The sequence below is a fragment of the Camelina sativa genome, chromosome 16 (genome assembly GCF_030686135.1).
Source record: "Camelina sativa cultivar CO46 ecotype springtype chromosome 16, ASM3068613v1".
Classification (NCBI taxonomy): domain Eukaryota; kingdom Viridiplantae; phylum Streptophyta; class Magnoliopsida; order Brassicales; family Brassicaceae; genus Camelina; species Camelina sativa.
In genome coordinates, this window is record NC_141895.1 from 2,557,380 (window position 1) to 2,584,331 (window position 26,952).

The 26,952-nt window shown below is 35.6% G+C and overlaps 9 protein-coding genes and 1 pseudogene across 25 annotated transcripts; 6 read left to right on the forward strand and 4 right to left on the reverse strand.

The window, feature by feature from the left end:
• The first annotated feature begins 84 nt into the window (after positions 1-84).
• Positions 85-7,036, forward strand: LOC104749475 (protein FRIGIDA-ESSENTIAL 1). 16 transcript variants are annotated; one of them, XR_015584477.1, is made up of 8 exons: positions 89-374; positions 670-799; positions 915-1,141; positions 1,304-2,622; positions 2,712-2,802; positions 2,906-2,935; positions 3,022-3,086; positions 6,980-7,036. XR_015584477.1 is itself a non-coding variant. In XM_087491430.1 (5 exons), the coding sequence occupies exons 1-5, from the start codon at positions 254-256 to the stop codon at positions 2,739-2,741; spliced, it is 1,827 nt and encodes a 608-aa protein (XP_087347556.1). In that variant the 5' UTR covers positions 85-253; the 3' UTR covers positions 2,742-2,995. The 16 variants fall into 16 exon arrangements, 1 of the variants encoding a protein (XP_087347556.1); XR_015584481.1 differs by having other exon boundaries at positions 3,043-3,086; XR_015584478.1 differs by lacking the exon at positions 6,980-7,036 and adding an exon at positions 5,912-6,219.
• LOC147925050 (uncharacterized) lies at positions 3,486-4,467 on the reverse strand (annotated as a pseudogene).
• LOC147925051 (uncharacterized) lies at positions 3,493-6,190 on the reverse strand. The gene is made up of 4 exons (XM_087491432.1): positions 6,056-6,190; positions 5,342-5,396; positions 4,982-5,272; positions 3,493-4,858 (listed from the first exon to the last, which is right to left on the reverse strand). Exons 3-4 carry the CDS (start codon positions 5,012-5,014, stop codon positions 4,508-4,510), a joined length of 384 nt encoding a protein of 127 aa, XP_087347558.1. The 5' UTR covers positions 5,015-5,272; positions 5,342-5,396; positions 6,056-6,190; the 3' UTR covers positions 3,493-4,507.
• An 87-nt stretch (positions 7,037-7,123) lies between the features above and the next one.
• Positions 7,124-7,967, forward strand: LOC104749477 (dormancy-associated protein homolog 1). The gene is made up of 3 exons (XM_010471119.2): positions 7,124-7,264; positions 7,366-7,564; positions 7,652-7,967. The coding sequence occupies exons 1-3, from the start codon at positions 7,174-7,176 to the stop codon at positions 7,686-7,688; spliced, it is 327 nt and encodes a 108-aa protein (XP_010469421.1). The 5' UTR covers positions 7,124-7,173; the 3' UTR covers positions 7,689-7,967.
• Positions 7,968-8,719: 752 nt separating this feature from the next.
• LOC104749479 (mitochondrial arginine transporter BAC1) lies at positions 8,720-11,199 on the forward strand. 2 transcript variants are annotated; one of them, XM_010471121.3, is made up of 8 exons: positions 8,720-9,197; positions 9,522-9,611; positions 9,802-9,903; positions 9,984-10,088; positions 10,180-10,278; positions 10,348-10,536; positions 10,639-10,737; positions 10,824-11,199. In XM_010471121.3, exons 1-8 carry the CDS (start codon positions 9,075-9,077, stop codon positions 10,956-10,958), a joined length of 942 nt encoding a protein of 313 aa, XP_010469423.1. In that variant the 5' UTR covers positions 8,720-9,074; the 3' UTR covers positions 10,959-11,199. The 2 variants fall into 2 exon arrangements, 1 of the variants encoding a protein (XP_010469423.1); XR_015584484.1 differs by having other exon boundaries at positions 8,984-9,197; positions 10,355-10,536.
• On the reverse strand, positions 11,190-12,335 carry LOC104749478 (squamosa promoter-binding-like protein 3). The gene is made up of 2 exons (XM_010471120.3): positions 11,577-12,335; positions 11,190-11,491 (listed from the first exon to the last, which is right to left on the reverse strand). The coding sequence occupies exons 1-2, from the start codon at positions 11,885-11,887 to the stop codon at positions 11,395-11,397; spliced, it is 408 nt and encodes a 135-aa protein (XP_010469422.1). The 5' UTR covers positions 11,888-12,335; the 3' UTR covers positions 11,190-11,394.
• A 3,468-nt stretch (positions 12,336-15,803) lies between these two features.
• On the forward strand, positions 15,804-17,511 carry LOC104749481 (small ribosomal subunit protein uS5c). The gene is made up of 2 exons (XM_010471122.3): positions 15,804-16,643; positions 17,114-17,511. Exons 1-2 carry the CDS (start codon positions 15,982-15,984, stop codon positions 17,361-17,363), a joined length of 912 nt encoding a protein of 303 aa, XP_010469424.1. The 5' UTR covers positions 15,804-15,981; the 3' UTR covers positions 17,364-17,511.
• Positions 17,512-18,265: 754 nt separating this feature from the next.
• Positions 18,266-20,761, reverse strand: LOC104749482 (uncharacterized). Its single transcript, XM_019238134.2, has 8 exons — positions 20,361-20,761; positions 20,159-20,248; positions 19,332-19,391; positions 19,178-19,217; positions 18,997-19,090; positions 18,799-18,858; positions 18,625-18,716; positions 18,266-18,533 (listed from the first exon to the last, which is right to left on the reverse strand). The coding sequence occupies exons 1-8, from the start codon at positions 20,480-20,482 to the stop codon at positions 18,444-18,446; spliced, it is 648 nt and encodes a 215-aa protein (XP_019093679.1). The 5' UTR covers positions 20,483-20,761; the 3' UTR covers positions 18,266-18,443.
• A 1,109-nt stretch (positions 20,762-21,870) lies between these two features.
• Positions 21,871-22,689, forward strand: LOC104753276 (uncharacterized). The gene has a single exon (XM_010475551.2). It carries the CDS (start codon positions 21,871-21,873, stop codon positions 22,687-22,689), a length of 819 nt encoding a protein of 272 aa, XP_010473853.2.
• Positions 22,690-24,750: 2,061 nt separating this feature from the next.
• On the forward strand, positions 24,751-26,285 carry LOC104749483 (non-classical arabinogalactan protein 30-like). The gene is made up of 2 exons (XM_010471124.3): positions 24,751-25,243; positions 25,814-26,285. Exons 1-2 carry the CDS (start codon positions 24,781-24,783, stop codon positions 26,122-26,124), a joined length of 774 nt encoding a protein of 257 aa, XP_010469426.2. The 5' UTR covers positions 24,751-24,780; the 3' UTR covers positions 26,125-26,285.
• Positions 26,286-26,952: the final 667 nt, after the last annotated feature.

Here is a 26,952-nt window from a genome sequence, read left to right on the forward strand (position 1 = left end):
GGAAATATTTGCTTAAAATGTTAATTGGTATTTAGTATTGGGCCTTAAGCTTTATATAATTTAGGAAAGGCCCATTAGATATATAAATGAGTACGGGTCTTTGTTAATCAATGGTGGTTTCGATACCAAACGTATTCTGGGAGAGATCAGGAGGACTCAACCAAAACAGCGAGCTTCCGTCCTCCGATCACGCCGCAGTTTTTAAACCAATTTTACCACTCTCTGGGTTTGTTACGTCGCCGGAGACTTCAAGATGTCTGATTCCGACATGGACATTGACGATGATGAGGTCGAACAAAAGGTGCAAGTACATACAATTGGAGGAGAATCTCAATTGCTTCATAAACCAATTCAAGCTCCCAATCCCCAGAACGGTTAGTATTTGATTGTAATTCGTGATTTGGTGCTCGATTTTGTTGATTGATTGTGTCAAAGTTTGTGAATTGATTTGATGGAAACACCTATTCTAATTGGAACTGATGAATTTATTTGTTCTAGAAGACAAGAGAGAATTATTAAAATTGACTAGATTTAGCTCTGATGAGAGGTTCGAATTAGATTGTCACTGAAGCTCTCTTGTAAAAATTGTAGCTTTAACACGAAGTAGGCAAGTTCATTTACTGTTACAGTCTTACAGAACTCAAAGTTTTGTACTTTTTGTTTCTGTAGGAAACTCTTTTGTTCATTCAAACTCGTCCCATGTAGATGTGAAGAGGCATTCTGTAACAACACCTTCAAATGAGCAAGCAAATATCATAAAGGAACAAGCTTTTGCTCAAGATAATGGAACTTTATCAAGGTATGGCAATTTTTTTTCCTGCTTAAGTTTCACTGAAACTGAGCTTAGGAGTATGAGCCTTCTGTATTTTCCATGTTTTTGAAGTCATTATACTGAAAGATGATTCGTTTCTCAGATTTCCTGCTCCGGGTATAACGCCAAACAGTTTTTTCCCTGCCGCCGGTGAAGGGAATGAACCAGAACAAAAACGTGCAGCTCATCTCTGCAAGTTTTTTGCTAAAGGGTGGTGTTTCAACGGGGTTTCCTGCAAGTTTCTACATGTGAAAGAGAATTCAAATTGCACTAGTCAACAACAGCCGGAAAATAACATGGCTGGAAGCAGTTATATCCAGTCTGATGTAGGTATGTAGTACCATTGGAATATTCTTTTGAAGATTTTGATATTTGTGATCCTGTGTTGAAGCAGTTCCAACAATATAGAGGTCGTTGAATACTTCTGGCCTTCTGGGGGTTAATTGCTCTTCATGAATTAACAAGTAAATTATTTTGCTTTTCTTTATTTAGCAAGAAGAATATCAGACAGCAACGAAGGTGTTAGAGTTTCCCAGTTAATCGGAAACGGCGTGACACCTTTGCATACCAGAGAGGATTTATCTTTCGTAAATCCCCCAGGTTCTCAGAGAGTTTTCTCCTCCATGTCTTTCGTCAATCCCCCAGGATCTCAGAGAGTTTTCCCGTTCAATAACGAGATGCGCTTTATGCCTTCATCTGAAAACACAGGAAGAGAGAGTTTGAAGCAAACGTGTGGTGCTCCTTTCACTGACAACAGGTCTCTAGTTATTAATAACAGCAATGCCTTCACATTGAGAAGCAGCTTTGTTCATGAGCATAGATCTCCTATCAGTTCCTATTTAAAACCAGACATGGGATCCTCTCGACCAGCCTGGACAGGATCATTGTCCAGTTCTGTAGCTTCTGTTCCTATGAATGAGGGTGCTTCTACCGTGGGGAATTTTGAAAAGGGGAATAATATATGTGGATCTCGATCACTTCCAACGCTTCAAGAGAGTCAGGCAGCTGTTTCTTCTGAGAAAGGTGCAGCATCCAACACAACTAGCAGTAAAAAGAAAGGTTCTTCAGATGATTGGGAACCTTCTGAACCCTTTAAAGCATCGTTTACAATTCCACCTTATATACTTCCCTCGTCTGATGCCCTCTACAATCCTTTCACGGATATAGAGAATCTAGGAGACAGATCTCGTAATGCTTCATTGTCAAGTAAAGGAGAACAGGCACGGAAAAATTCTCGCCAGCAGAAAGATGGTGATTCTGGTAGTGGTACCCAAGCACGGGAATGCAAGAATGATGATAAAAGCAGTTCATGCAGTCAAAATCAACACCAAGAAAGTGTGGCGAGAAGGAGTTTGGAACCACATGGAGTAGTGGAAGGGGTGGCTACTTCAGTGGTTGATCAAAATGACACAACAACACCTAGTAAAGAGATTTCTTCGGCGGCAGCTGCAGAGAATAGAGTTGTTTTGAAAAGGAGCAAACCTGCAGGGCATGATGCTTGGCATAGAAGTGATGGGTCTTCATATAAAAAGACATTGAAATCAGATGAGATAGATGGTGAAGTGAGGTCAGATGCAGAGATAAAAGTAATGAGACAATTCCGAACTGCAGTTGTGGAAACCGTTAAAGAAATGTTGAAACCGTTGTGGCGTGAAGGTCGTCTTACCAAAGATGTGCATAACATGATAGTTAAAAAAGCTGCGGAAAAGGTCGTAAGCGCCGCAGTCCAGTTTCATCAGGTGCCAACTGACACCGGATCAGTTGATCAGTATCTTGGTTTGTCTGCAACCAAAATTGTGAAGCTTGTCGAGGTGAGTTTCTTAGACCGAAATTAAACATAAATGACCAGGGGTAAGCATTGTTGCCTGATAATCTGAAAACTTCCTCTATTCATTTGCAGGGGTACGTTGAAAAGTACGGTAAACCCTGAGTTATCAAACCAAATGCCACTTTGGTGGCAATGGCAATGAGCTCGAATGGACGAGATTCTTGTAAATTATGTCATCCTTTCTTTTTCCTCAATTATGATTTAGTACGTAGCACCTAAATTCTTTTGGATCTCCATTTTCTATCCTTTACAAATAATGGAACAAGGTTGGAAGTGGAGCTTGGTGGAGGATATGTGTATGTATACAATTGTAAAACTCTTCAAAGCTTAAATTAGACTTTAAAAAGTTTTTCACCCTTACAAAGATCATTTATACATATAGAGGTGGTTGCTTTGGAAGCAGATGGAGGGGAAAACAGGGAGAGACCGAATAATGAATGTTTGAAGGTATGTTCTCGATCATCTTGACTTTGTTTAATTGTTTGCATACAAAACCAACCAGGTTCATTAGTGATTAGTTTTTCTAACATGTTAACCTCAAAACAACACCATGTACAAACTTCAAAATAAGCCTAGCTTATCCAACTAAGGAGATAGGGTAAGTACGGTCCTGTTCGTTTGTGTGTCGCTGGTTTCAGCGACAACGACCAGTGACACTAGTTGTTGTTCGTTTTCATGTCTCTGAATTCTGTCGCTAAATCAGCGACTGTCGCAATATTGTTCGTTTTCTTGTCGCATAATACTGTCGCTAAAATTTGTCGCTATATCGTTCGTTTGGCTGTCGCTAGAGACTGTGATTTTTTTTTTAAAAGTTTTTTACCTTTAAATGTATAATAAATATGAAAATTAAGGAAATAAGTTGTAATTAATAAATTCTAATACCAATAATTACATAACTATTATTCTCATAAAAAAATAAAATTTCACACTAAAATTTTTTAGTAAGGCAATTGACGTCCACTACCAATATGACCGGTGATAGTATTACGCAACTCTTCTATTGCTCTGTCTCTAGTAGGTTCATATGGAGTGTATCCACCATGACGATGATGATGATGATCATCATCATCATCTTCATCATCACCATCTTCATTGCCATGAATATGATATTCTTCTGTTTTTTGCCAACGTATAAAATCATTATCCTCTCGATGTGATTCACGTATGAAGTTGTGTAGTGCCATGGTTGCTGTCACAATCTTGATCCTTGTGGGATATCCAGAGTCAACCAAATAATACTTCTCATTTGGCCGGTGTGGAAACGAAACTTCATTCTTCGCACAATAAGTTAACACTTTTGTATCGTGTGCTCTACCTGGTACTTCAACATATGCATATATGAACTTCATATCGAAGTTACATATAGCAAGGATATTCATAGTTGGTTCCAATTTTCTTCCTCTGTAAGCTTCTGCATTTGTACTTGAGGACGAACTGGGATGTGCGTTCCATCAAGTGCTCCAATGCAATCCTTAAAATATGGCCAATATCGATCATCATTTCTCAGAACTGAGCTTACCCTTGTGAATTCTCCTTCTCCCTGTTTTATCGTATATGCTGCAAACTTCATAATAACGCTTAAAACTTCATCAAGTTTCCTCTTCACTGTATCCAATGATCTTTGATACCTTACAACAATCTCTCTCACGGTTTTATCCTGACCAACCATCTCAAGAAACATAGCAACTGCTTCTTCAGTGTGAACATTGCAACCTCTATCTTTGTTCTCTTCTAAACCATATCTCGTAGTAAGCATCCTGCATAATGCTTCAAACGTTCTTTGATTCATCCGTAGAATATCGTAGCATTGTTGGTCTGATCCATGCATTAGTAGCTGAACATGACGCCATCCTCCTCCTCTATCTGTTCTATGAATCAACCTCTATCTTTGTTCTCTTCTCAACTAATTCATTCTTACGAGTAAGAATCAAGTTTCTTGAAGAAGAAGTCTCTATAGCTATGTCAACCTCCTTCCGCTTTCTCTTTGATCCAAAACTTCCTGCTCTAAACTGTGTTCCTACCACTGGTGGTGCCATACTTGTATCAATTGAATCTGCTTCATCACCATTTTCAGCATCCACTCTAGAATCTAAACTTGTTTCTCCTTGTTGGGCGCTCCATCCCTCTGCTCCAGTAACAATAACTGAACAAAACGCCTCTCTAAAAACATCCATATTGGGCAGGAGTTTGTTCTTATACTTTACAGCATCAGGCCATTCCTATATAAAGAGAAACAGAGAGATAAGTTAGCTTAATTCACTTAAATATGTGGAGACTAGCGAGACATAAATGAAACAATGATACATGTGAATAGTGAAGAAAGAAAGAGAGAGTGAAGTTACCTTAATTCGTTCATTCCACCAATCATCAACCATGTCTATTCTTCCAAAAGCATCAAAGGTGAGTCCAGTTCTGTTATGGAGCAAGATCTTATACCTATTGTATGATCTTCTACACACATCATACTTGTTTTTAAACCTAATCCATGGAAATTTCTTTTGGAATTTCTCTTCAAACTTCTTTGTGACAGAATCCTTTCCAATCTGATTCAATCATGTCTTCGTTGTGTTCCCCATTCTTTTCTCAGTAGTATATAGTTGAAGAAAGTACCGACATTCCTCATCCGACCAACTCTATATTCAATCAAAACCAACCAAATTCAAACTTACATTTCTATAAAAACAGAAAAAAATATAACTTACATCATCATTGTTCATCTTGACAGCCTTGGAATACAGCAACAGATCAAATCACAGGCTGCATAAACACAATAAGAATGATTCAGAATTATGTGTTTTCTGAAGTAAAAGCAATGTAATGTCATCAAAGAAACGAATCAACTTTACTTTCAAAATCAATCTCTATCGATCTAAAGCAAGAGAGAAAAAAACTAGTGAGAAGAGAAGAAGAAGTTGAAGTACTAAACACATTTAACAAGACATTAGTTTCACAAAACAACACAGGTTCCGAAACCACACATCAAAAATGAACGAAATGGACTAACCATGAGAACTATAATCCCAAACAAACAAATTATAAATAATGCAAGATGATCGTAGAGCTCTTCCAACGAATGTGTACTCATTATAAAACATATAAGACCGAATTACAAATAAAAATCTGATTCAAGTAAGAATCATAACTAGTTTCAGCAAAGTTCAATGAATCATAAGCCTCATCAGAAATTAATAAATCAAACACACAGTTTCAGTAAAGAAAACTAAAACCCAATTCCCAGATCTTAGTAACAGTTCAAACCCTCTAATATTTAGATCTCAAAATCGAATTGGAGCTTTTACGAAATGATAAGTTTAAGCTTACAAAAGCTAGAAGCTTTCAAATCATTTTTGTTTGGAATCGACAAAGAGGAGAAGAATCGAAAAAGAGAAGAGAAGTAAGAGAGATTTATGAATCACCTGAGCTAAAGCTTGAAGTTGGTTCTTTGCGACTTCAATGTCCGACGAGACTAAGAGAAGATGAAATGAGAAGAGATGTAATTTGGGATTTTAGAGTTAAATGTTTCTTTATGATTTCACAAATATAACGAAGGTATTTTAGTAATTATATTAGTTTTTAAAAAGTTGTCGCCATGTTTTTGAATCCAGTCGCTATAAAAATCAGCGATTTGAAATTTCGATCGCTGATCGCTGACGACAGTCAGCAATCAGTCGCTAAACCAGCAACAAACAAAAGAACAACTTTTAGTTGCTGTCGTTGGTTTCTGTTGCCAACGACAGAAAAACATCAGACCTTACATCATAACTATGTTACAGCTTCCACGCGTCCCTCTATAATACTTTTCCACGAAATATGTTTTGTTGTTATTTTGTTCCTATAATACTTTATATTACTTTTCCACGAAAGCCTTTTGATACTTTGATTCACAAAGGTCCCACTACTTTCATGACTCTTCGTCCTTATCCATATCTCGATCCGACGATCGCTATCCATCCGGCATTTTATATTTCCCACTCTCCTCCCTCACTGCTCACTCTTCTGATTATTATGGTTTGATCTACTTAATGTATTAAATTTAAGGTTGAATACGTGTTATGATGATATACATATAAAATTGGCTTATCCGCATTCTAATTTGCAAAGATATTGTGTATTACAAATGTTGTAAAATAACATAAAAATTACATGACATTATAAACAACAAACTTTTTTTACAAATATATAATGTTATTTATATATGACAGGAAAATAATATTTGGCTATAAAAGTATTTTCAGAAGTTTTTAACGAAAATTCTGTTTTGTGCTCATATTTAAACTTCAGTTGTTATTTTTTTTCAACTAATAATTATCAATTGTTTCTTGTCTAAACTATTTCTCTAGATATTTTTACGGGTCGAATAAAATAAGAGAGAGATAGACGACAAAAAAAAAGAAAAAGATATTTTCAGAAATAGTTTTACAAATGGGTCTATAAAATAGATGAAGGAAGCCTCAAGTAAGTACTTCACACTTGATACCATTCTCTCCAAGACTAACCAAAACAAAGAAAATCAGAAAGGGAAGATAAATAAGAGATGTGGGATGAAACTTTTGCCGGACCTAAGCCCGAGCATGGCCTTGGCCGCCTCCGCAAGAAGATCACCGCCCAACCCCTTGACATCAAAAGTATTTGTTTATATAACCTTAAGTCCATCATGAACTTGCATATATAGATATTTATATAGATGTTTGTATGATCTCTTATTTATGTTATGATTTATTGGAAGGTGTAGGAGAAGGGAGCAGTAGCAAAACTGTGTTGGCGGTTGCGGGGAGTCCTGGAACTCCGACGACGCCAGGATCGGCACGTAAGGAGAACGTGTGGAGAAGTGTGTTTCATCCAGGGAGTAACATAGCCACAAGAGGAATGGGCACAGACCTCTTCGACAAGCCTTCTCACCCAAACTCTCCCACAGTCTACGACTGGTACGTACTAAAACATTTGATATGAATATTGTGATCGGACGGTTCAGATCAGATCTAAGATGTTTTGAACGTTGTTGTGATCCGTAGGTTGTACAGCGACGATACTAGGAGCCAGCACCGTTAAGCCGAGAGGATAGAGTGACATGCTGCTGGTGAATTAGATCATCCTACTGGTGAATTAGAGATATCATGTCTTGCTTCCGCCACGTGTTTTGTTTGCTGTTTCGTCTACTTTGGTTGTATTCGCAACTTTTTATTATTTCTTGTCGTTTGTGGTTGTTAGTGAAGATTGACCGTTCGATCTCTCCATCTGGCTTGGTTTTGACGGTGGTGATACGTCCGGTTGTCTCTTGTAATGTTTCTACTGTTCGGTAATATAAAGCTTCTAAATGATTTAGCTAAAGATAGAATTTAACTTAACTAAGGTTAACATAATTTAATTTAACTTAACTATGGTTAACAACTTAACATAATGGAAATTTTGAACTTAACCGTGGTTGATCTCATCTCAATTAAAAGAATATCAAAAACTTAAACGTAACCATGGTAGATAAATTATGTGTCAACTGTCAAGTGTCAACAAACAATTATGATAGTGATTTAGTTAAGGTTTAACTTAACTATGGTTGATCTCACTATCATGAACAAATAGCAAATGCTTGTCACCATGGTTAGATGAATTTTTTGCGTCTCAACAAACAATTACTGTATTTGAATGTAGTTTCACTATATATATATTTCTAAAGTCTTTGGAAGTAGTTTCCTAGTTGGGTACAGTTATAACAAGGTGGGGATTAATATCGGTGGCGATACGTCCTCTTGTAATGTTTATACTGTTCATAATTTACAACTATTAGCTTTCTATATGAGTTAAGAGTTTTAACTTATGGTTAGCATAATATAACTTAACCGTGGTTGATCTCTCATCATATCAATAAATAACAAAAAAAAAGAGTTAACCATGGTGAGATGTATTATTTGTGTCAACAAGCAATCATGATAGTGATTTAGTTAAAAGTTTAACTTGACTACATGTTGATCTCATATCATCATCATGTATAAACCATGGTTAAATGAATTCTTGTGTCAACAAACAACAATATGATGGTGATTTACATAAAAGTACATATAAACTAGGTCGGGATATAATTTTTAGATTTGAAAGTTGCTTATAGGTTTATTATAGTACTATAGAAGAAAATCAGAAATAGTTCCCTCCCAATGACTTGTACTGATGATCTTTTTAACCTTTTCAATCCCATCCCCAAACATTTCTATGCAACCTTATCCCATAATTTTTGTCTAAGTTTAACCTGGAAACTTTGGTAAAAATCATTTTCGTTATAAATAATAAATAAGTGAAAAAAAAATTTACTACGCAAAAGGTAAATTTTGTAGCAGTCTCTCAAATTTAACTCTGCACTGCGAGCAAATGTTAGAAATTAACCAAAATTGTTGAAAGAAGAGAAAAAACAAATAATTGTGAAGTGCTCGGTGGCGTGGTGGGAGAATGGGAGAGAAGAAGACGACGACGAAGAGCGGAGAGGGATTAGGGTTTTACAAGGAATATGTCGCCGGAATGAATGCTGGTCTCGCCACTGTCGCCGTCGGCCACCCTTTCGACACCGTCAAGGTTACTAACTCAATTTTCCAATCCCCAATTTTTCAGTTTTGTGTGTCTTTATTACCAATTGGGTATCATATGTGTTTCATTCTCCAATTCCGACAAGATTAGGCTTCAGACTCCCAATTCCATATTCAGGCTGCTGAATTCTAAATCATGTGGTTTGCTCTAATTTGCTGATGCATTGGTGTGACAAAGTGTTGTAACATTGGAGTATTCGATATAGACTTATTTATAGGTTTTGTTGCTTATGAGCTTTTGGTATCACTCATGTTAGGAGGTAATGGTTGATTCTTTGAGGTTTTGTAATTTGTTATCTTTTTGTCCGATCAGGTGAAACTTCAGAAACATAATACAGAGGTGCAAGGGATCAGATACAAAAACGGACTGCATTGTGCTTCTAGAATCCTGCAATCTGAAGGAGTATATTTCTCTGCATTCTTGTTGTTATGTCTCCTTAGTAGACTCTAGCATCTTTGCAAAACCATTTTTGGTTCTTGAAAGTCTAGATTTTTTCAGTGTCAATGGATACTTACTAGATGTCCAACATCACCTGGTTGGCTAGATACAAGTTTTTTTTTTTTTTTTTTGCTGACTTGAAATCTTTATTTAGGTCAAAGGACTTTATAGGGGAGCAACATCGTCGTTTTTGGGAATGGCCTTTGAAAGTTCATTAATGTTTGGTATATACTCCCAGGCAAAGCTGTTCTTGCGGGTAACATTTTTAGGCCAATTGATCTTTCACTGCCTTTCAGATATATGTATCTCTTACAAATTTCATGTTTTATTGTAAAGGGAACTTTGCCAGATGATGGGCCACGGCCAGAGATAATTGTTCCGTCTGCTATGTTTGGTGGAGCTATTATTAGTTTTGTATTATGTCCAACAGAGCTGGTTAAGGTGAAATTTCCAAAGCACCATTTCTTTTTCCCAAGTTATTACCTTTGATGAGGTTTCCATGGAGTTTTTGGACATTCACTGTTTTCTTCAGTGTAGAATGCAGATCCAAGGAACGGATTCTTTGGTTCCTAACTTCCGTAGATACAACAGTCCTCTTGATTGTGCTGTTCAGACCGTCAAAAATGAAGGGGTGAGAAACTCTCGTTACTAAAATTTTCTACTTAGAATCGAACATTAGGTTGATGGGGATATCATTCAGGTAACAGGTATTTTTCGTGGTGGTTCGGCAACATTGTTAAGAGAATGTACTGGAAATGCTGTCTTTTTTACTGTCTATGAGTACTTACGGTATCATATCCACTCGAGATTGGAGGATTCGAAGCTGAAAGATGGTTACTTGGTTGACATGGGGATAGGAGTTTTCACTGGTGGCCTTGGAGGAATAGCTGTAAGAATAATCTATATAGTGTGTTTCATGAATTCAATCGAGATTGTCATGATAAATGTTGCTATATAGTATATGAATATTACTTCTGTTTCTATGATGCAGTGCTGGTCAGCTGTTTTGCCCTTTGATGTAGCAAAAACAATTATCCAGACCTCTCCAGACAAAGCTACCGAGAGAAATCCTTTTAAAGTGTTGAGCTCGGTCGGCCAGCCATCTTTTCCCTCTATGAATCTAAATAGATATAGAGTATATGAAATATTGTATTTGACATTAAATCATCTCTGCAGATTCACAAGAGGGCTGGACTCAAGGGATGCTATGCAGGTCTGGGTCCAACCATTGTGAGAGCATTCCCTGCTAATGCTGCAGCAATCGTTGCTTGGGAGTTCTCAATGAAAATGTTGGGAATCAAACGTGACTAGAAGTAGTCCTCCAATCTAATTCGATTTATAGATGTCAGTCAGATTTTGATGATCTTTCTTGTAAGAGAATTACAGATATCAAGAATCAAAAGTGTCTCTCAAATTATTCTTTTTGATAGTTTTTAGCTCTCTCTCCTCATATGTTGATTGCAAAACATATACAGATTCCTGGTCTAGTATAAGATCTTGCCTTGTAATAACATTTCCTAAGTTTACACAGTCTTACACATATTTCTTCAAGCATTTTACTTAGTCTCAATGCATTTATTTAATATGTCGTAGGGTTTAGCATATAGCTTTGATTGCAGGCATTATGGAGAAACAGAGAGATACACAGGGGATCACAAGACAAGGAGCTAAAAGAGACTGACAGAAGAGAGTAAGCAAAGCCTGTTTCATTAACCTTCAAATCGGCATCTCACACCTTTCACCGTCTTTATTCAATTGTGCTTTTTCGCCTTCTCTCGTTGTGTCCAGCTAAGCGTCTCCTGCAACTCCGCTTGGCTTCGTCAAACTCACCGAGCTCGTGAAACCTTAGAAACCAAAGTTAAAAAGGTCTCATATTTCTTGTTCTTGTTTTTGGTTGTTGTTTGAAAAAGATGACAGAAGTTTGTTTACCTGCTGCATTGTTGGCAGAAACGTTGGTGAAGTCCAGAGATCCGAACAAGAGGAGCTTTGGCATGAAACTCGCAGACTTTGTGTCGTTTGTGGTACTGTTTGGCTTTGCTCACATCCGCGGTACAACTCTGGACCTGACAAACTCCACTACTACTCGCAACTTTACCTTTCTGCTTCTTCTCCAAAGCCTCTTCTTCTTCAAAAGTATCTTCATCTTCTGTTTCTTCTTCTTCTCCTTCTTCTTCTTCCTCATCCTCACTCAATTCTCTTAAACTCCTCTTCCCTTCCGCCTTGCTTCTTCTCATACTCATTTGCAAAATTCAACACACACTCTCTCTCTCTATCTCACATGAAAGATGGAACAAGAAGAGGAAGAGAAATAAAGGACCCCCAAAACAATAGTGGGGAAGGATCTTAGGTGCTTAAGTTGTTGGACCACAATAATTTTACTCTTTTATTTTCCCCTTCACGTCCTAAAGGTATAAAAATTATTAGCGTGTTGTGTAAAAAAAAAAAGTACGAACAAGCTTTGAGTGCTCTATTATTTTGTGTACACACACATGTATCCTTAAAACCTGACGAGGACCAGGGTTTATTTTGTGTTTTAAGTTATTGTCGATGCTATGTCGCCACCCGGATTCATATATGCATGTAGTTGACAAGACAATACAGAGAAAGAATCATGGGATGGCTCGTTAAGTTATGATCCTTGGTAGGTTTGTATCAAAATAAAATCTATTTGTCGTAAGAATATTATTTGGTTACAAAGAGAAGTTATTTCGATATTATAGCTAGCATTTAGGGCCACCACTAAATTAATTTGACAATTTAGTTTCTTGTTTGATGAAGATGATAAGGTGGATCAAGTTAGTCATCGGGGCCACGAAGCCAAAAGTAGCCATATAAGAATGGTCCAAACGTGAATGTATTCATTTTCCAATTTGTAATTTGTTAAATAAAGATGTTAGCATAATGAAACGGTAAATTACAGCAAATTTGTATGTTGTATTGTTTTCTTTGACCAATAAAAACTATAAATAGCACTATATTTAATTGTATATCTAACTCAACTGTGAATAGATTTTGCCATTTTATGTCGTTAGTTAGATCCATGCATATCTATACAAATACACAAATGTAGAAATGGTACAGCTATGCAAAGGTTTGCTTTCTTCTAGCTCTAATGGACAAATCTATATTTTTGTCACCCCTCGTTTTACTATTTTACAAAACAGAACCACCAGTAAAAATATTGTATCATCGCTGACTTTTAAAAGTCGCCTGAATGAAAACCTTAGTACAGTATGTCGAGGCATAATTTAGAATTGAGATCCACGACACTGACATAAAACGAATCGAAACAATAAAATAAAATAAAAAACCTGATTTTAAAAGGAGTTTGTGTAATGTGTTTGATAAAAAAAAAAATGTGTTTGATATGCACTATTGTATAGAATCATATCTTATATACAAACTTTGAATACAACTTTTAAATTTGCTTAAATTTCAATTTTCTTATTTTTAACACTACTTATTTTGTAATGACCGGATCAGTACACCTTCCAAAATCTAACTAAAGCTTATAGAAAGTTGGGGTTTTTAGTCACGTATATATACAGTGATTAGTGACCAATGAGCAAACCAAATGTGAGGTCCTCAATACTTATTACTTTAGTCGACTTTGATCTCTAACTTAAATCCACATAAACGAACATCAAGTTAAAAAAAAAAACTTATCAAAAAAAAAAGTTATATATATCTTATGATTTTTTGATCACGACAAATATGAATGATCAGTAATACCATCATGAATTTTGTTCATTTATTACATCATTATTAGATCTTCAGTACTTATTACAAATGATGGATTTATTATGGCACTTGACAATACATCAAACGGTTCTACAAACCACTTAACGACGGATCATTTTATTTGCAACCAAGTTCACAATAAACTATTTAATCACATATGTGACAATGAAAATCGATATAGGTAAGTTGGCCTCCATTAATTTGCATAAATTAATCACATATTTTTTACAACCTAATCGCATATCTGACATATACAAAAAAAAAAAAAACATTACAGAAAACGTTTGATTAATTCACCACTAGGTCAAAAGAGCATTAACTTCATACTATGAATTTAGATACGTATTATGACAACAAGATGAATATAAACAAAGTATTAGGAACCCACACATTCCTTAAGTTGAAATAATGGCAACAGAAATATGGACAAAATATTAACGTCAAGACTAGCTAGGCAGTAGACTCGTCAGCTGTCATATGACACTACTACACATTATTGTACTGCCTGTCAATTTTTGTTTACATCTTTTTTTCAGCAAGCATCTCATTCTCATTCAGTCCTCTTCTTTTTCATTTCCTTTCCCCATTTAACCAATTCAACTCGACGGTAAATATGATGGATCGATTTATATTATCCAACCTCCGTTAATTTTTTTGTAGTATAAATAAATTTTGGTGGCTAAACTTCGAGATAGAAACTAATTCAACAAGCGCGGAGACATATCATGTCAAAACTCTTATGTTTTTACGATGAGATGAACAAAACTATCTTAAAAAAAAAACAAAACTATCTTCTTCTCATACAGTTATAATATTTTTGTTACGTACGTACAGCTTTAGAAGAAGACTTTTGTTGACATCAGTGTATATGCGACAAGGAACATGAAGAAATGACGACGTTGGTGATATGTTAGTAAATAGTAAAAACTCTTTGCTTTGTTTTCTTAAAAATCTTTGGAATGGACAGACAATAAAGAAGAGAAGTGGTGGGGGAACCTTAACTTCACCACGTGACACACCAACGAGCAACGCTAAATTGAATTTTCAATTTTGAGTGGGGACGTTTGGTTGTACACCCATTTATTTTTTGGTCACCTTTCAATTTCGCAAAACACACTTTTACAAAATTCATAGAGAGAAGAGATCCATGCGACCAATTTTTCCAAACCCATTGTCCTATAACAGGCTATAACTCTTAAGATAGATTAATTGATAAAACCACCTTCAACATGGCTTCAAAATATGTTTTTTGGCCAAAATATCTTACAAAGATTCGATCGAACAACTGAATCTAACTGATAAGGCTATTTTCAGACTTCAGCATGGTTGGTTCCCTTGGTGTTACCTCACGAGATGTAAGAAGTGGTAACCCAATAATGATGATTAATATATATGATGTTTGTAGCTAACAAAGCCGATCTTAGGTCGATATAAAATTGACTAGGGTTTGTAAAAATGATTACAAAAAAATACCCTCTCTTGGTTAAAAAGTATAATGTTTAATCTTAATTTTCTAATTTAACCATTCTAATTTAACCATTTTAGTATCCGAAATTATATCCTAGTGATTCATCAATCATCATCAACTTCTTTAATCATTTACTCTAGGTCTTGCTTGATGTGGGTATATTATAAACTAGTGAAAGTATTTGAAGAAGTTTCAATGGGCCATAAAGAGGAAGTAAGCAAAGGGCCGCCTTCAACTTATGAGCCTATATCGATCAAAATGACCGCAGGACACTAAGGGTATGTTTATAGGGAGATCAATTTAGGGTGTTTTTAGAGTATAAATATTGTTAAAATAATGTAAGATCAGTAGTTAAGAACTTTTGTTAAAAAGTTAGTTATTGGGAGAACATGTTTAAGATCTTAATATTTAATAATATAATATTCTTATAGAAATTTAAGAATGTTTAATAAATATATAGATTAATGTTTAATAAAAATTTTAAGAATGTTTAATACTATTTAATAATATAATGTTTATTAATATTCTTAAACATATTACAATTATAAAAATTTATAAAATAACATTTTAATTGCAAACTTATAAAACTTTTACTAAAATTCAAAATACAATGCCATATTTTTATGAAACAAAAAAAAACATTGTAAATAAAATTTTTTAAAAAAAACAAACAAACATATTACTTAATTAATTAAACAAGACAAACATTTTATTTAATTAATACATAGATTAATGTCCAAATTTATTCCATATATTTTCAACCAATCCGAAAGAGACACGTCACACAAGATCAGGCCCAAGAACAGTTCTAGAATAAGATCAGTGAGCATGATTTTAAGTCCACTATTCAATTATTTTCATTTTTAAAATGCCTAAGAACATCCCATGTGTTCTCCCTATAAACATGGCCTAATAAATGTAAATGTGATAAAAAGTTATATGGGTTTAAATGGTGGAATATATTGTGGTCAATTTGTAAACAAACTAGAAGTTTGATAATTTACTTTAAAAGCCCCCACAGATAATCTTCTTTTCAGTTAACACCAACCTGGTTTGCTGGATAAGCCTCTTCTTGCTCCACTCTCGCTTCCCTTTCCCTCATCCAAAAACCTCTTCCATATCTCAATGGCGACAGCATCAGCTCTCTCTTCACTCACTTCTCTCTCCCTCCACACAGGAACCTCATCTCTCATCTCTTCCTCAACAACAAAACCCATCGTCTCCTTCTCCTCATTCCTCAACCGCCGCGTCTCATCTCTCACTCTCGTCAAAGCCTCCAACGAGCAAACCGAAACTTTCTTCTTCGAGGATCAGACCCCTGAGATAACAGCTAATGTCGTATTCGACCCACCAATTGCTCCTGAAGGCTTCGTCGATCCTCCTTACTTCGACGAAGGAAGCGACGAGACGGAGGAAGAGATCGCGACGGCGTTCGAAGAGCTCTACGGTCCTGCGTATAGTGGTGAGAGCATGCTTGGTAAGGACATTTATGTGATGGATTCAAAGTTTAAGAAGAGTTCAGGTATTGGTGGGAAGCCCAAAAAGGATAAGATTAGAGATGGGTTTGAAGAGAGAGTTGTGCAGGTTAGGAGAGTTACTAAGGTTGTTAAAGGTGGGAAGCAATTGAAGTTTAGAGCTATTGTTGTTGTTGGTGATAAACAAGGCAATGTTGGTGTTGGTTGTGCTAAGGCTAAAGAAGTTGTTGCTGCTGTTCAGAAATCTGCTATTGATGCTAGGAGGAACATTGTTCAAGTTCCTATGACCAAGTACTCCACTTTCCCCCACAGGTAAAAAAAAAAAGTTTTGAATTTGATGTTTGTAATGTGTGTTGACGTGTTGGAAGATTTGGTTTTGGAGGAGAAAAGAGTCTTTCTTGGACTTTGATTTGGGGGGGGGGGGGGGGGGGGGGGGGGGTTAGTTCTTGTTAGCATTGTGCAACCATGGTTGTGTTGGATTTTAGGATTGGTGTTATGGGACTTGGTACTCAAAATCTTATATTTGTGTCCTAATGGTTAGAAGAATCGTTTTTTTGGTCAATCAGTTAGCAATGAACTAAGATTTTGGGATTTAGTCTTCTTAGCATTGTGCAGCCATGGTTGTGTTGGATGTGAATTTTTTTACTTGGTTTAAGCATTGTGCACAAACGTTTAGAAGACTTGGTTGTTTGATAGGCCATGGAGCTAAAGCTTAGGGAAAGTTTATGTTTCTGAATGTTTTGGTTATGTATTAGAGGGTTTGTTTGGTTTTTGTTTTATAGATCAGAGGGTGATTATGGAGCAGCCAAGGTGATGCTTAGACCAGCTTCACCAGGTACTGGTGTGATTGCTGGAGGAGCGGTTAGGATTGTGCTAGAGATGGCAGGAGTTGAGAATGCATTGGGGAAACAGCTCGGAAGCAACAATGCTCTCAATAATGCAAGGGCTACTCTTGCAGCAGTGCAACAGATGAGACAGTTCCGCGATGTTGCTCAAGAGCGTGGAATCCCCATGGAAGAACTCTGGAAGTGAAATAAACTCATCTTCTCTTAACATTTTCACCCTCTTTTGTTTTCTTTCCAATGTCAGAAAGATATTCTTGTAACACCAAAGAGGTGTCCTGTAATTCATGAGAAAATATGTTTATCTTGAAATAGCAATCCTTTCTTCTTCCACAAAAGTTCACAAGGACCGAATCTATCACAGAGAGCTCTAGCTTTGGTTAAATATGATTCATTTTGTAAAGGGTCTCAAAGATTTGTCTGCTCGTTGAGATATATATGATGCATGATGTGTGTTTCCAGCAAAAACATGTACAACAACGTCGTCAAGATGCAAAAACATTGGGATGTAGATGTGTGTTATCTTGTTAGGCAAAGTGATGCAGGGAAGTCACCATCAACGCAACTCAGCACAGATGACAAGCACTGCAAACGGCTCCTGAATTGAACTATATTGTACATCTATCTCGACATTGCAACATGTACTTGAAACAACTGCAGGCCAGCTGACATACAAGACCAAAGAATAAGTTTTAACTATGTTCATCATTTGGAATAGTGTTTGGGATAAGAAGGGTGGTTGATCTTTGAGGGTGACTTGGCACATTCCTTGTGGAGATAGAACTTGCAATGAGGAAAACAGTGGCCTTTTGTGTCATTCATAGTTGCAGAGCAATCAACCGAAACACTCAAGAGTGTAAGAAATTTTGGTGGATACTGAATATGCAATTTATGTGGTTTAGAATCTCCATGACTTGGGTTATAGATCTGCCTATATATTAGCCATACCCAATGTAAAAAGTGGCTAGTGATAAGCAGTAACAATAGAGAACAAAGGTGGAGAACTTTGGCCAGAAACTGCTAGTGTTCGCTAAGCAGTAATAATAATAACATTGTAAAGGGAAGATATTAGATGTTAGCTAACTTGTGGTGGAGCCTGCTAAAATGTAATTACTCATTCAATTCCAAACTATAACATAGAAGAAAATAGGAATGTTGATATTCATTACATTCAAAGTCTTGAAACACTACTTGAGATAAGAGTGTTTTCTGCTGAAAAAAGAAAACTTAAAGCATCGCTTTGTAGCATCAGTGAAGAGACGTTAATCTTTCACTCATCAGGTGGGAATTCTTCATCAGAGGCTTCGTTTTCCAGCATAGAGCCGAGAGTTTTCCTCAATATGCTGAAAGTTTTGTCATCCTACACCCAAGAGAATTGGCGTTTCAGTCATACAACAAGATCAACGAGAGAGAGAGAGAGTGAGTAATGTAAATGTAAGGCTTTTATTTACCCGTTTCTTTTTCTTCAGCGACTCTTCCAGTTGAGCAAGCTTTTCATTGCAGAAATTCTCCTGTTCCGTTATCATTGTCTTCTCCTTCTTCCCTATTTGTTATTTACAGGTGGAAGTGAGTAAGTGTTGCCGTCTTATAACAGTGGTCTCATTATAAGGGACTGGTTGGCTTACTTAGTTGCTCATATCGCATGTAAAGCCTCTCCTTGTCTTCCTCGAACTTTGAAACAGTGTCTGTAAAGCAGAAACACATTAGCATCCCTTTCGGTAGTATCATACTTAGCTAATGAAAGAAATAGACATTTTTGACAACCAACACTAATACCATAAGAGTAAGAGATGACTATACCAGTAAGGCAATAGAAATAATACCTTTCAAACCCTGGAGATGATCAGCTTTATCTTTCATGAATTTCTTATGAAGCTCCTCAAACTTGGCAGCTTCATCCTTCAAGATATTCTCACACTGCAAATACGAATCAGATTTCAGCTCATTGTACCTTTTCTAAAGTGACAATTAAGTTAAATATCATTTTGGGATCTTTGTTCAAACCTCCTTTGAACTCTTTGAAAGTGCTTTGGAAAAGTTTTGTCTGCAGTTTGTAAAACAAGGAGGGAATATATCAGCATTTGTATCTCATCTTCTAAACCAACATTCACAAAAACATGGAGGATTAGATATTAGTCCTCAGCAACATATAGCCTACCTTTCTTTCTCTAGTTTTGACTTCAGCTCGTCAATCTTTGACTTAACCTCCTTGGACACACTGCCAGAAAGATACACAAGGATTAAAGCAAGATTCAGCTACCAAACTAACAACACTTAAAGAGCATTAGAACAGAGTTTATTCATCTTCTCGTGGAGAACTCGATACCAAATTATCAATAGAAATCAACCAAGTGCTTCAGAGATTAGCAACAAACGAATGAACATCTAAACGTTCTGTATCTGTGAAATCAAACGAGGTTTATTTCTATCAATCAAATATTTGCTTTATAATATAAGGGATTCAACAGCATACCACAAGTACTTGCACAACAGATCAACCAATATCAAATGCTAAAAGTCAAACATCTTAGCTTTATCTGGCTATAAACTAGTTGATAAATTTGGTCTGCGATACATGATCCAGACTAATCCATGTACAACGAGCTTGATATCTTTTATCAATCAAACATTTGCTTTCTAGTTTAAGCGATAAAAGAGCATACCACAATCAATTGCACAACAGATCAACCAATATCAAAATGCTTGAGCATATGATCGAACACCTTAGCTTCATCTGGCTACATCTAGTTGATAAAATTTGGTTTGCGATACAAGATCCAGACTAATTAATTCATGTTCTAACGAGAACAAATTTGAAGAACCACTCAATCAAAAAACGCAGAATCAAACGATCGCCATAAATTTATCGATGATCGCATAACAAAAATAATTGAAATCTAAGGTGACGGTGATATCAAACTCTGTTTCTACTAAACATTCCATAACCTAATCAGAGAGAAACATGAAACGGAGAGATTATATCACCTGGAGATGCTTTCTTCCTTCTTCTTACGGCCATCCTCCTGCGCCTTCTCTCTGATTTTCTGCAACGCCGACATGAGTCCTTTGAGATCGCTGCGTATGATCAACATAGAAACCACAATCGCGAGTCACAATTTAGCCAAAACGAGAAGAAACGAAGAAGAAGACGAAGTGAAAAACACAAAAAAAAAAAAAAAAAACGGACCTAGAATCATCGGGATCCGAATCGTCCTGGAGTTTAGCCTTGACTGTTGGCTTCTTCTTGAGCGATTGCGGCGGCTCTGGCTGAGCTCTCTTATTAGAAGTGGCTCTTCTGGTAGACGACATCGCAGACGAAAGAACTGAGAAAGTGAGAGAGACGATGAAACGAAATCAAAATCGCTGAAGCTTTTATCTGCTCTCTCTCTCTCTCTCTCTCTCTCTCTCTAGTTTGAATTCGAATTTGAAATTTGAAATTCTGTTTCGTTTGTTATAGCGCTTGCTTGCTTGCCTGATCTCAGTGTATTAATATATCCACATTACGTACTGTGGATGGCGTCGTAGCTGATCACGTACTCTCGTAATTTCAGATTTTTTTCGCTGTTTTTATTTTATTTTATTCAAAACAAATTCTGATGGCTAATTAAAATATATATATATATATATATATATATTAGATATATATATATATATATATATGATGACATAATATGGGATTTAGTTCAAGAAGCTTGAGAAGCCAGTAGACTACCATACCAAAACACACTTCAAATATTTTAGGAATGATATAAGTATTTGACCAAAATAGAGTTTTATTTTAACGAAGTACAGATACATATTGTAAGAAATCAAAGTAAACAATTTTTTTTTTTGTCTAGTAGATTTTTGTTGTAATTAGCAAGTGTTCAAAATTCAGTATTTCGAGAATTAAACTGTATGTAACTCTATCATAACCGGCCATTAGAAGTTTAGAACCGTGGAGACAACTTAGGCATTATTCGACGGACGTGCCTAAGCGACTTTAGGCCACACGCTCAATTAAAGCATAGTAACAATTTTTATAACCTTCTATGCGGATTGCATGTGTGTCGTCCTTTTAGAAAATTATTACTCCCTCCGTTTCAATATATTGGATGTTTTGAGTTTAGCACACAGATTAAGAAAAATACTTATTTAATTAAAACACTTAACTAAAGCAGTTAGAAGCAATTAAAGTAGGCAAAACATGCTTAATCATTTTGCCCAAAAAAGCAAAAAAAATCTCAATTAATAAAAAGAAATACTAAACGTCATTTACACAATGGAGGCAAAGTAAAATTTTGATGAATCTGAATTATTTGAAAAAAATAGAGCCAACGTTTTACATAATTGTTTTTAAACTTAAAATTCAAAATTTTTACATTGGAGCCAATGTAAATATTTTGTGAATCTGTGATGCTTATTTAAGTTTCAAAATTAGAATAGTTTCTATAAATTGTGGTCGCAAAAGAATCTTGATTGAGCCACACCAAGTCACTGATATTCCACTCCATAAACGAACAACTTTGAGGTCGATGGCCATAGCTATGAATGTGAGTCTTACAACATTATTTAGACGGAAGAAAGAAGGGTTTATTCGACGTCATACCAATAGCATCAAGCCTCATTTGAAGGAAGACAATTTGAAAGGTAGACTACAATTTTGCATTTCTATGTTGGATAAACATACTATACCTCATGAACCAAAGTTTGTTGATATGTACAATATGGTGCATATCGATGAAAAATGGTTCTACATGACAAAGAAGACGGAGAACTATTATTTACTTCCGACTGAAGAAGAGCCGCTACGTACATGTCAAAGTAAGAATTACATCGGAAAAGTAATGTTTTTAGCTGTTATGGCTCGTCCAAGGTTTGACGAGGAAGGAACGGAGATATTTTCTGGAAAGATTGGAATATTTCCTTTTGTTACTATTGAGCCAGCTAAGAGACGAAGTAAAAATAGAGAAGCTGGAACTTTGGAACTAAAGGCAGTAACATCGGTCAAAAGAGAAGATATAAAAGCCTGTTTGATTGAAAAGGTTCTTTCTGTTATTCATGAAAAGTGGCCACTAGAAGATCGAGGGAAAACTATCTTCATCCAACAAGATAATGCAAGAACACATATTGAATGTGGGGATAAATATTTCCAAGAAGTTGCATCAAGTAATGGTTTTGATATCCAGTTGATGTGTCAGCCACCAAACTCACCGGATCTAAATATTTTAGATCTTGGATTTTTTAGTGCTATTCAATCGTTACAGCATAAAGAGTGTCCAAAAACCATCGAAGATCTTGTTCGTGCGGTAGAAGAGTCTTTTGAAAACTACCCTACGGAAAAGGTAAACCATATTTTCCTAACTCTTCAATTGTGCATGCAAGAGATTATGAAAGTTGGAGGATCAAACAAGTACAAGACACCACATATGAGCAAATCGGTGTTGGAAAGAGATGATCAGCTTCCTATACAAATAAGTTGTGATCCTTTATTAGTCCAAAGTGTGTTGAACACACTAAATTTGTCGAACTCGTGAACTGCTCTGTTTTTTTTTAACTGCTCTGTTTTTTTTTTTCTGAAAAATCGCTTTATGCTATTTTGTTTTTGTTGTTGTTGTTTTTCTTTTTAATTATTATTTTCATGTGTTTGGATAATGTTAATGATCGGCACTTCCAGTAGATGGAGACTTCTTGTTGATTAAATTATGATTGATTTTTATTTGATTTTAAAATTTAAGATTTTGACTTAGTGGGCAGATCAATAAGATTATTCGAAATGGCAAATATAGTAAGAAACCAGAAGAAAGAAACTCACATAGAACAATAGAGAAGAAAGAGAAGCTAAAAAAGACTTGGCACATTAATCTTTAACATAACCAACATAGCCTCTTCTACTTCTTTGTTGGGATCAATCGATCCTTCGTGGAAATAGATCTTTTTGTTTAAATCAAAGTTTCGAGGGTTGCTTGCACTTATTGGGCGACTGGGTTGAGCATCTTCTTCTTTGATTTTTTTTCTTCTGATTTTTTTTTGATCCATTTGAGTGTTTAAAATAAATTTATTTTATTTTAATATGTAGAAGTAACAACTGTTCCGGTTTTATAGTGGGTGTTGAGAAGAAACTTTTTTAGGACTAAAAAGAAATAAATCTGAAAAATTAAACTTTGTCAACGTAAGTTGTAATCTTGGAAACTAAAAGCAATAAACTTTAAAGATAAAACACTTTAAAAAAATAAAATAATATTAATTTTACATAGGGATAAAAAGCATCCTATATTTTGAAAAACCAAATAAACCTCAAAACATCCAATATATTGAAACTGAGGGAGTATTATTCTATCCGTATTGCATGTCATGTCGATCTCATGCATTGTTATCTTGAGATTGAAGTATAGAGATACTTAATTTTCACTCCTTATTAATGGTGTAGCTAGTTCAGCGAATATCTCTCTCGTCTCTCGAAGCTTAGTTAAGGGCATATATTCTTTAAAATAAAAAAAAACAAGAAAAAAATTGGAAATGCAAAGTTTGCGAACGGACCTTAAAAATGTAAAAACTACAAAATACAATGAACTCTTTGTAGCTTTGTGTTCGCATCAAGGGAGTACTAATGGATTGCATGTTGTACTAAAAATTGGAAAACCACAAATAAATAGAAGTAAGTGTGGGATATTAATTGAACTTTAAATGTGTAATGTGTTGAAGCCGCGCCAGGCGCATCTTGTTGCGATGCACATGTTACGGACCACAAAACATGGAGCGTGAGTGAAAACTCATGCATTAATACCTATATTCCAGATATTTTGCATTGAAAGTAACACTAATTTAGTCGATCGAGATTAATCTTACATAAAAGATTCTATATATAGTACTTCAAAAAAAATTGTAAGAACAAAAAAGAAAACAACTTGTAAAACTATATTCATTTTTTTTCTTACTTTTCTTTTTTGACATCCATCCATTCTTTATTTCTTTCTATGATTTTTGTCAAAATTTGTAAAACTCTCACAAATTTCACTAACAAGAAATCATTACACATAAATTAAACTCTCACAAACTATAAAGTAACACCTATGATTTTTTTTTTGGTTTCTTATTAAAAGAAACTTCACGTAGGTAGGTTGACGTAAATTTGTAAATGTTTTGTAGGGCCTGTGTTATGAACTCGACAACCCTCAGTTTCCAATCTCAGCTATAACTAATTTATTTGCACAAACATCGCTTAAGTGATTCACCCGAACGTGAGTTTACGCAAAATATCATACCAAATGATATTTTTATACCCGAACACTACGGAAAAATCCGGTAAGTGACTGTGACTGTAAGGGTTTAATTACCAATTAATCTCGAGTTCTTCTTGCTTGCAGTATAAAAACCCTGTTAGCAGATCTAATCCAAAATCTATAACGAGATATCGGAAACTTCTCGACTACCTCGCCAGACGTGCACATGTGCTATATTATCTATATGAATTATACTACTAAGATATTACTGTATACGTTACGGACTGATGAAATAATTTTAAAACAATTTAAATAAAAAAAAGTATAGCCTGAAATCTCCTATAAATACACCCAAGTCACATCAACCAAAGGACACACACACTAACAAAAACAAAAAGAATAAAGATGGGAATCATTGGTAAGAGTGTTTCTCTAACTCTGTTAGCACTTTTGTGCTTCACTTCCTCTGTTTTCACCTTAGGAGTGAATCAACCTGGTTTAGCTCCCGATCACCTTACCCTACCACCATCCCCCCCACCGGTCAAAGCTCCAATCAAACTACCTACACTCCCACCGACCAAAGCTCCCATCAAACTACCTACACTCCCACCGACCAAAGCTCCCATCAAACTACCAACTCTTCCACCGGCCAAAGCTCCGATTAAGCTACCAACTCTTCCACCAGCCAAAGCTCCGATCAAGCTACCAACCCTCCCACCGACCAAAGCTCCGATCAAGCCTCCGGTTCTCCCACCTCTTTCCCCTCCTAAGTTCAACAGGACTCTAGTGGCCGTGCGGGGTTTGGTCTACTGCAAACCATGCAAGTACGCTGGTGTCAACACCCTCATAGGCGCCAAACCCGTTAAAGGTATTAATTAATTAATTATATACACGTACAATTTGAATACTTCCACGTACGTCCACTTCACTATACTTTATCATATACGTTTAATTAGGCATGTATATGCATATATAATTTAATTTACGGATATTCAAAACTTTTTGTGTTAACTGTTAACTAAATATTACCAATCGAGATTAGCCCAGCCAGTCAGAGGAGTTGTGTCAGTCATGTCCCTTCAAGAAAACAAATATTTATAACATAAATTTACCATTAAAAAACTTAACAAAAATAATGAAATAGAGAAAATGTGTTTGTGACTATTAATAGGTTTTTTGGTTAACACAATCCACTGCATTGAACCCTTGTTTTTTCCCTATATTCCACATATTATCATCAAGTCTAGCTCACTCGTAAAAAGATAACTTGTTCAAGTACATGCCCCCAAATTTAATCAAAGCAATAAATTACCATTGCAATTCTAAAGAAAGATAAAATACTGTACTAATTTATTGGTTGCATTGTTATTTTTAACATAGCAAATTTCTACAAATATTAATTCTCTTCTTATTTTGTTTGTGTTATTTGGGGATATAGATGCTGTGGTGAGACTTGTGTGCAAGAACAAGAAGAGCTCAATATCCGAGACAAAGACGGACAAGAACGGATACTTCATGTTCTTGGCCCCTAAGACGGTGACCCGCTATGGTATCAAAGGTTGCCGAGCTTTCCTCGTGAAGTCGCCGGACGCCAAATGCAGCAAAGTGTCGACGCTCCACGGTGGAGACAAGGGGGCCTATCTAAAGCCGGTCGTGAAACCAGGAAATTCCACGACCATCATTAACAAGTTCACGTACGGTATTTACAATGTCGGTCCATTCGCATTCGACCCTGCCTGCCCCAAATGAGATGTTTTTAATAATAACTAGTCAAACTTTGATTACGTGGCTCAAACACAATTTAGTGATTGTGTTACATGTATCGGATTTGGGTTTCTTTGTATGGGCTTTTATGTTAGTGTCTTTCTAATTTGCTTCTTTAATAAAAAAAGTGACGTTTACATGTTAAACTCTTTTGTTTTTAAATCCATTCTAAGAGTTTAAAAATTTGAGTGTCTTCCTGACCCCAAACAATAAAGAACAAGAGTTCGAATATATTTTTGTGGATGTTAACGGCAAAATAATATATACCAGACGGATGAACACAAATTGTTGATATATATCACTTTGAATCGTTTGAAGTCTTTACTAAGTCGAAGGCCAAACCCAAATTGATGACTGAGGAAAACACCATAGAAAAATTTCGGACGCCCAACACATTAAAACAAAACAATTACTTTCAAATTTCTTTTCCATTCTTCTCTTTAAATTGAAAGATTTTCTTAGTTAACGAAATTTTTGACAAGTGTTGAGCAACTAGTACGCACAATGATTGTCTTTCTTAATTGTACATTGGTTTCTTTAGTACGAAACATCTAATTTAAGAAATTTGACATAAATAAAAATGTTATCTATGATTTCGACTTAGGAACCGTCATCTTTGTAATTTTGTCATATTATTGTATAGTGAGTTGAAGAAAAAAAAAACTCTATGAGATTAGTTATATTTAGTAAAAATATTATAATTTCATGTTTAATTATTATAATTTTATGTTTTAGATCTCAGGACAGATAAGAGACACAAAAAAGGATAATATCTCCAATTAAAGATGAATAACTATTATTAGGCAAAATATA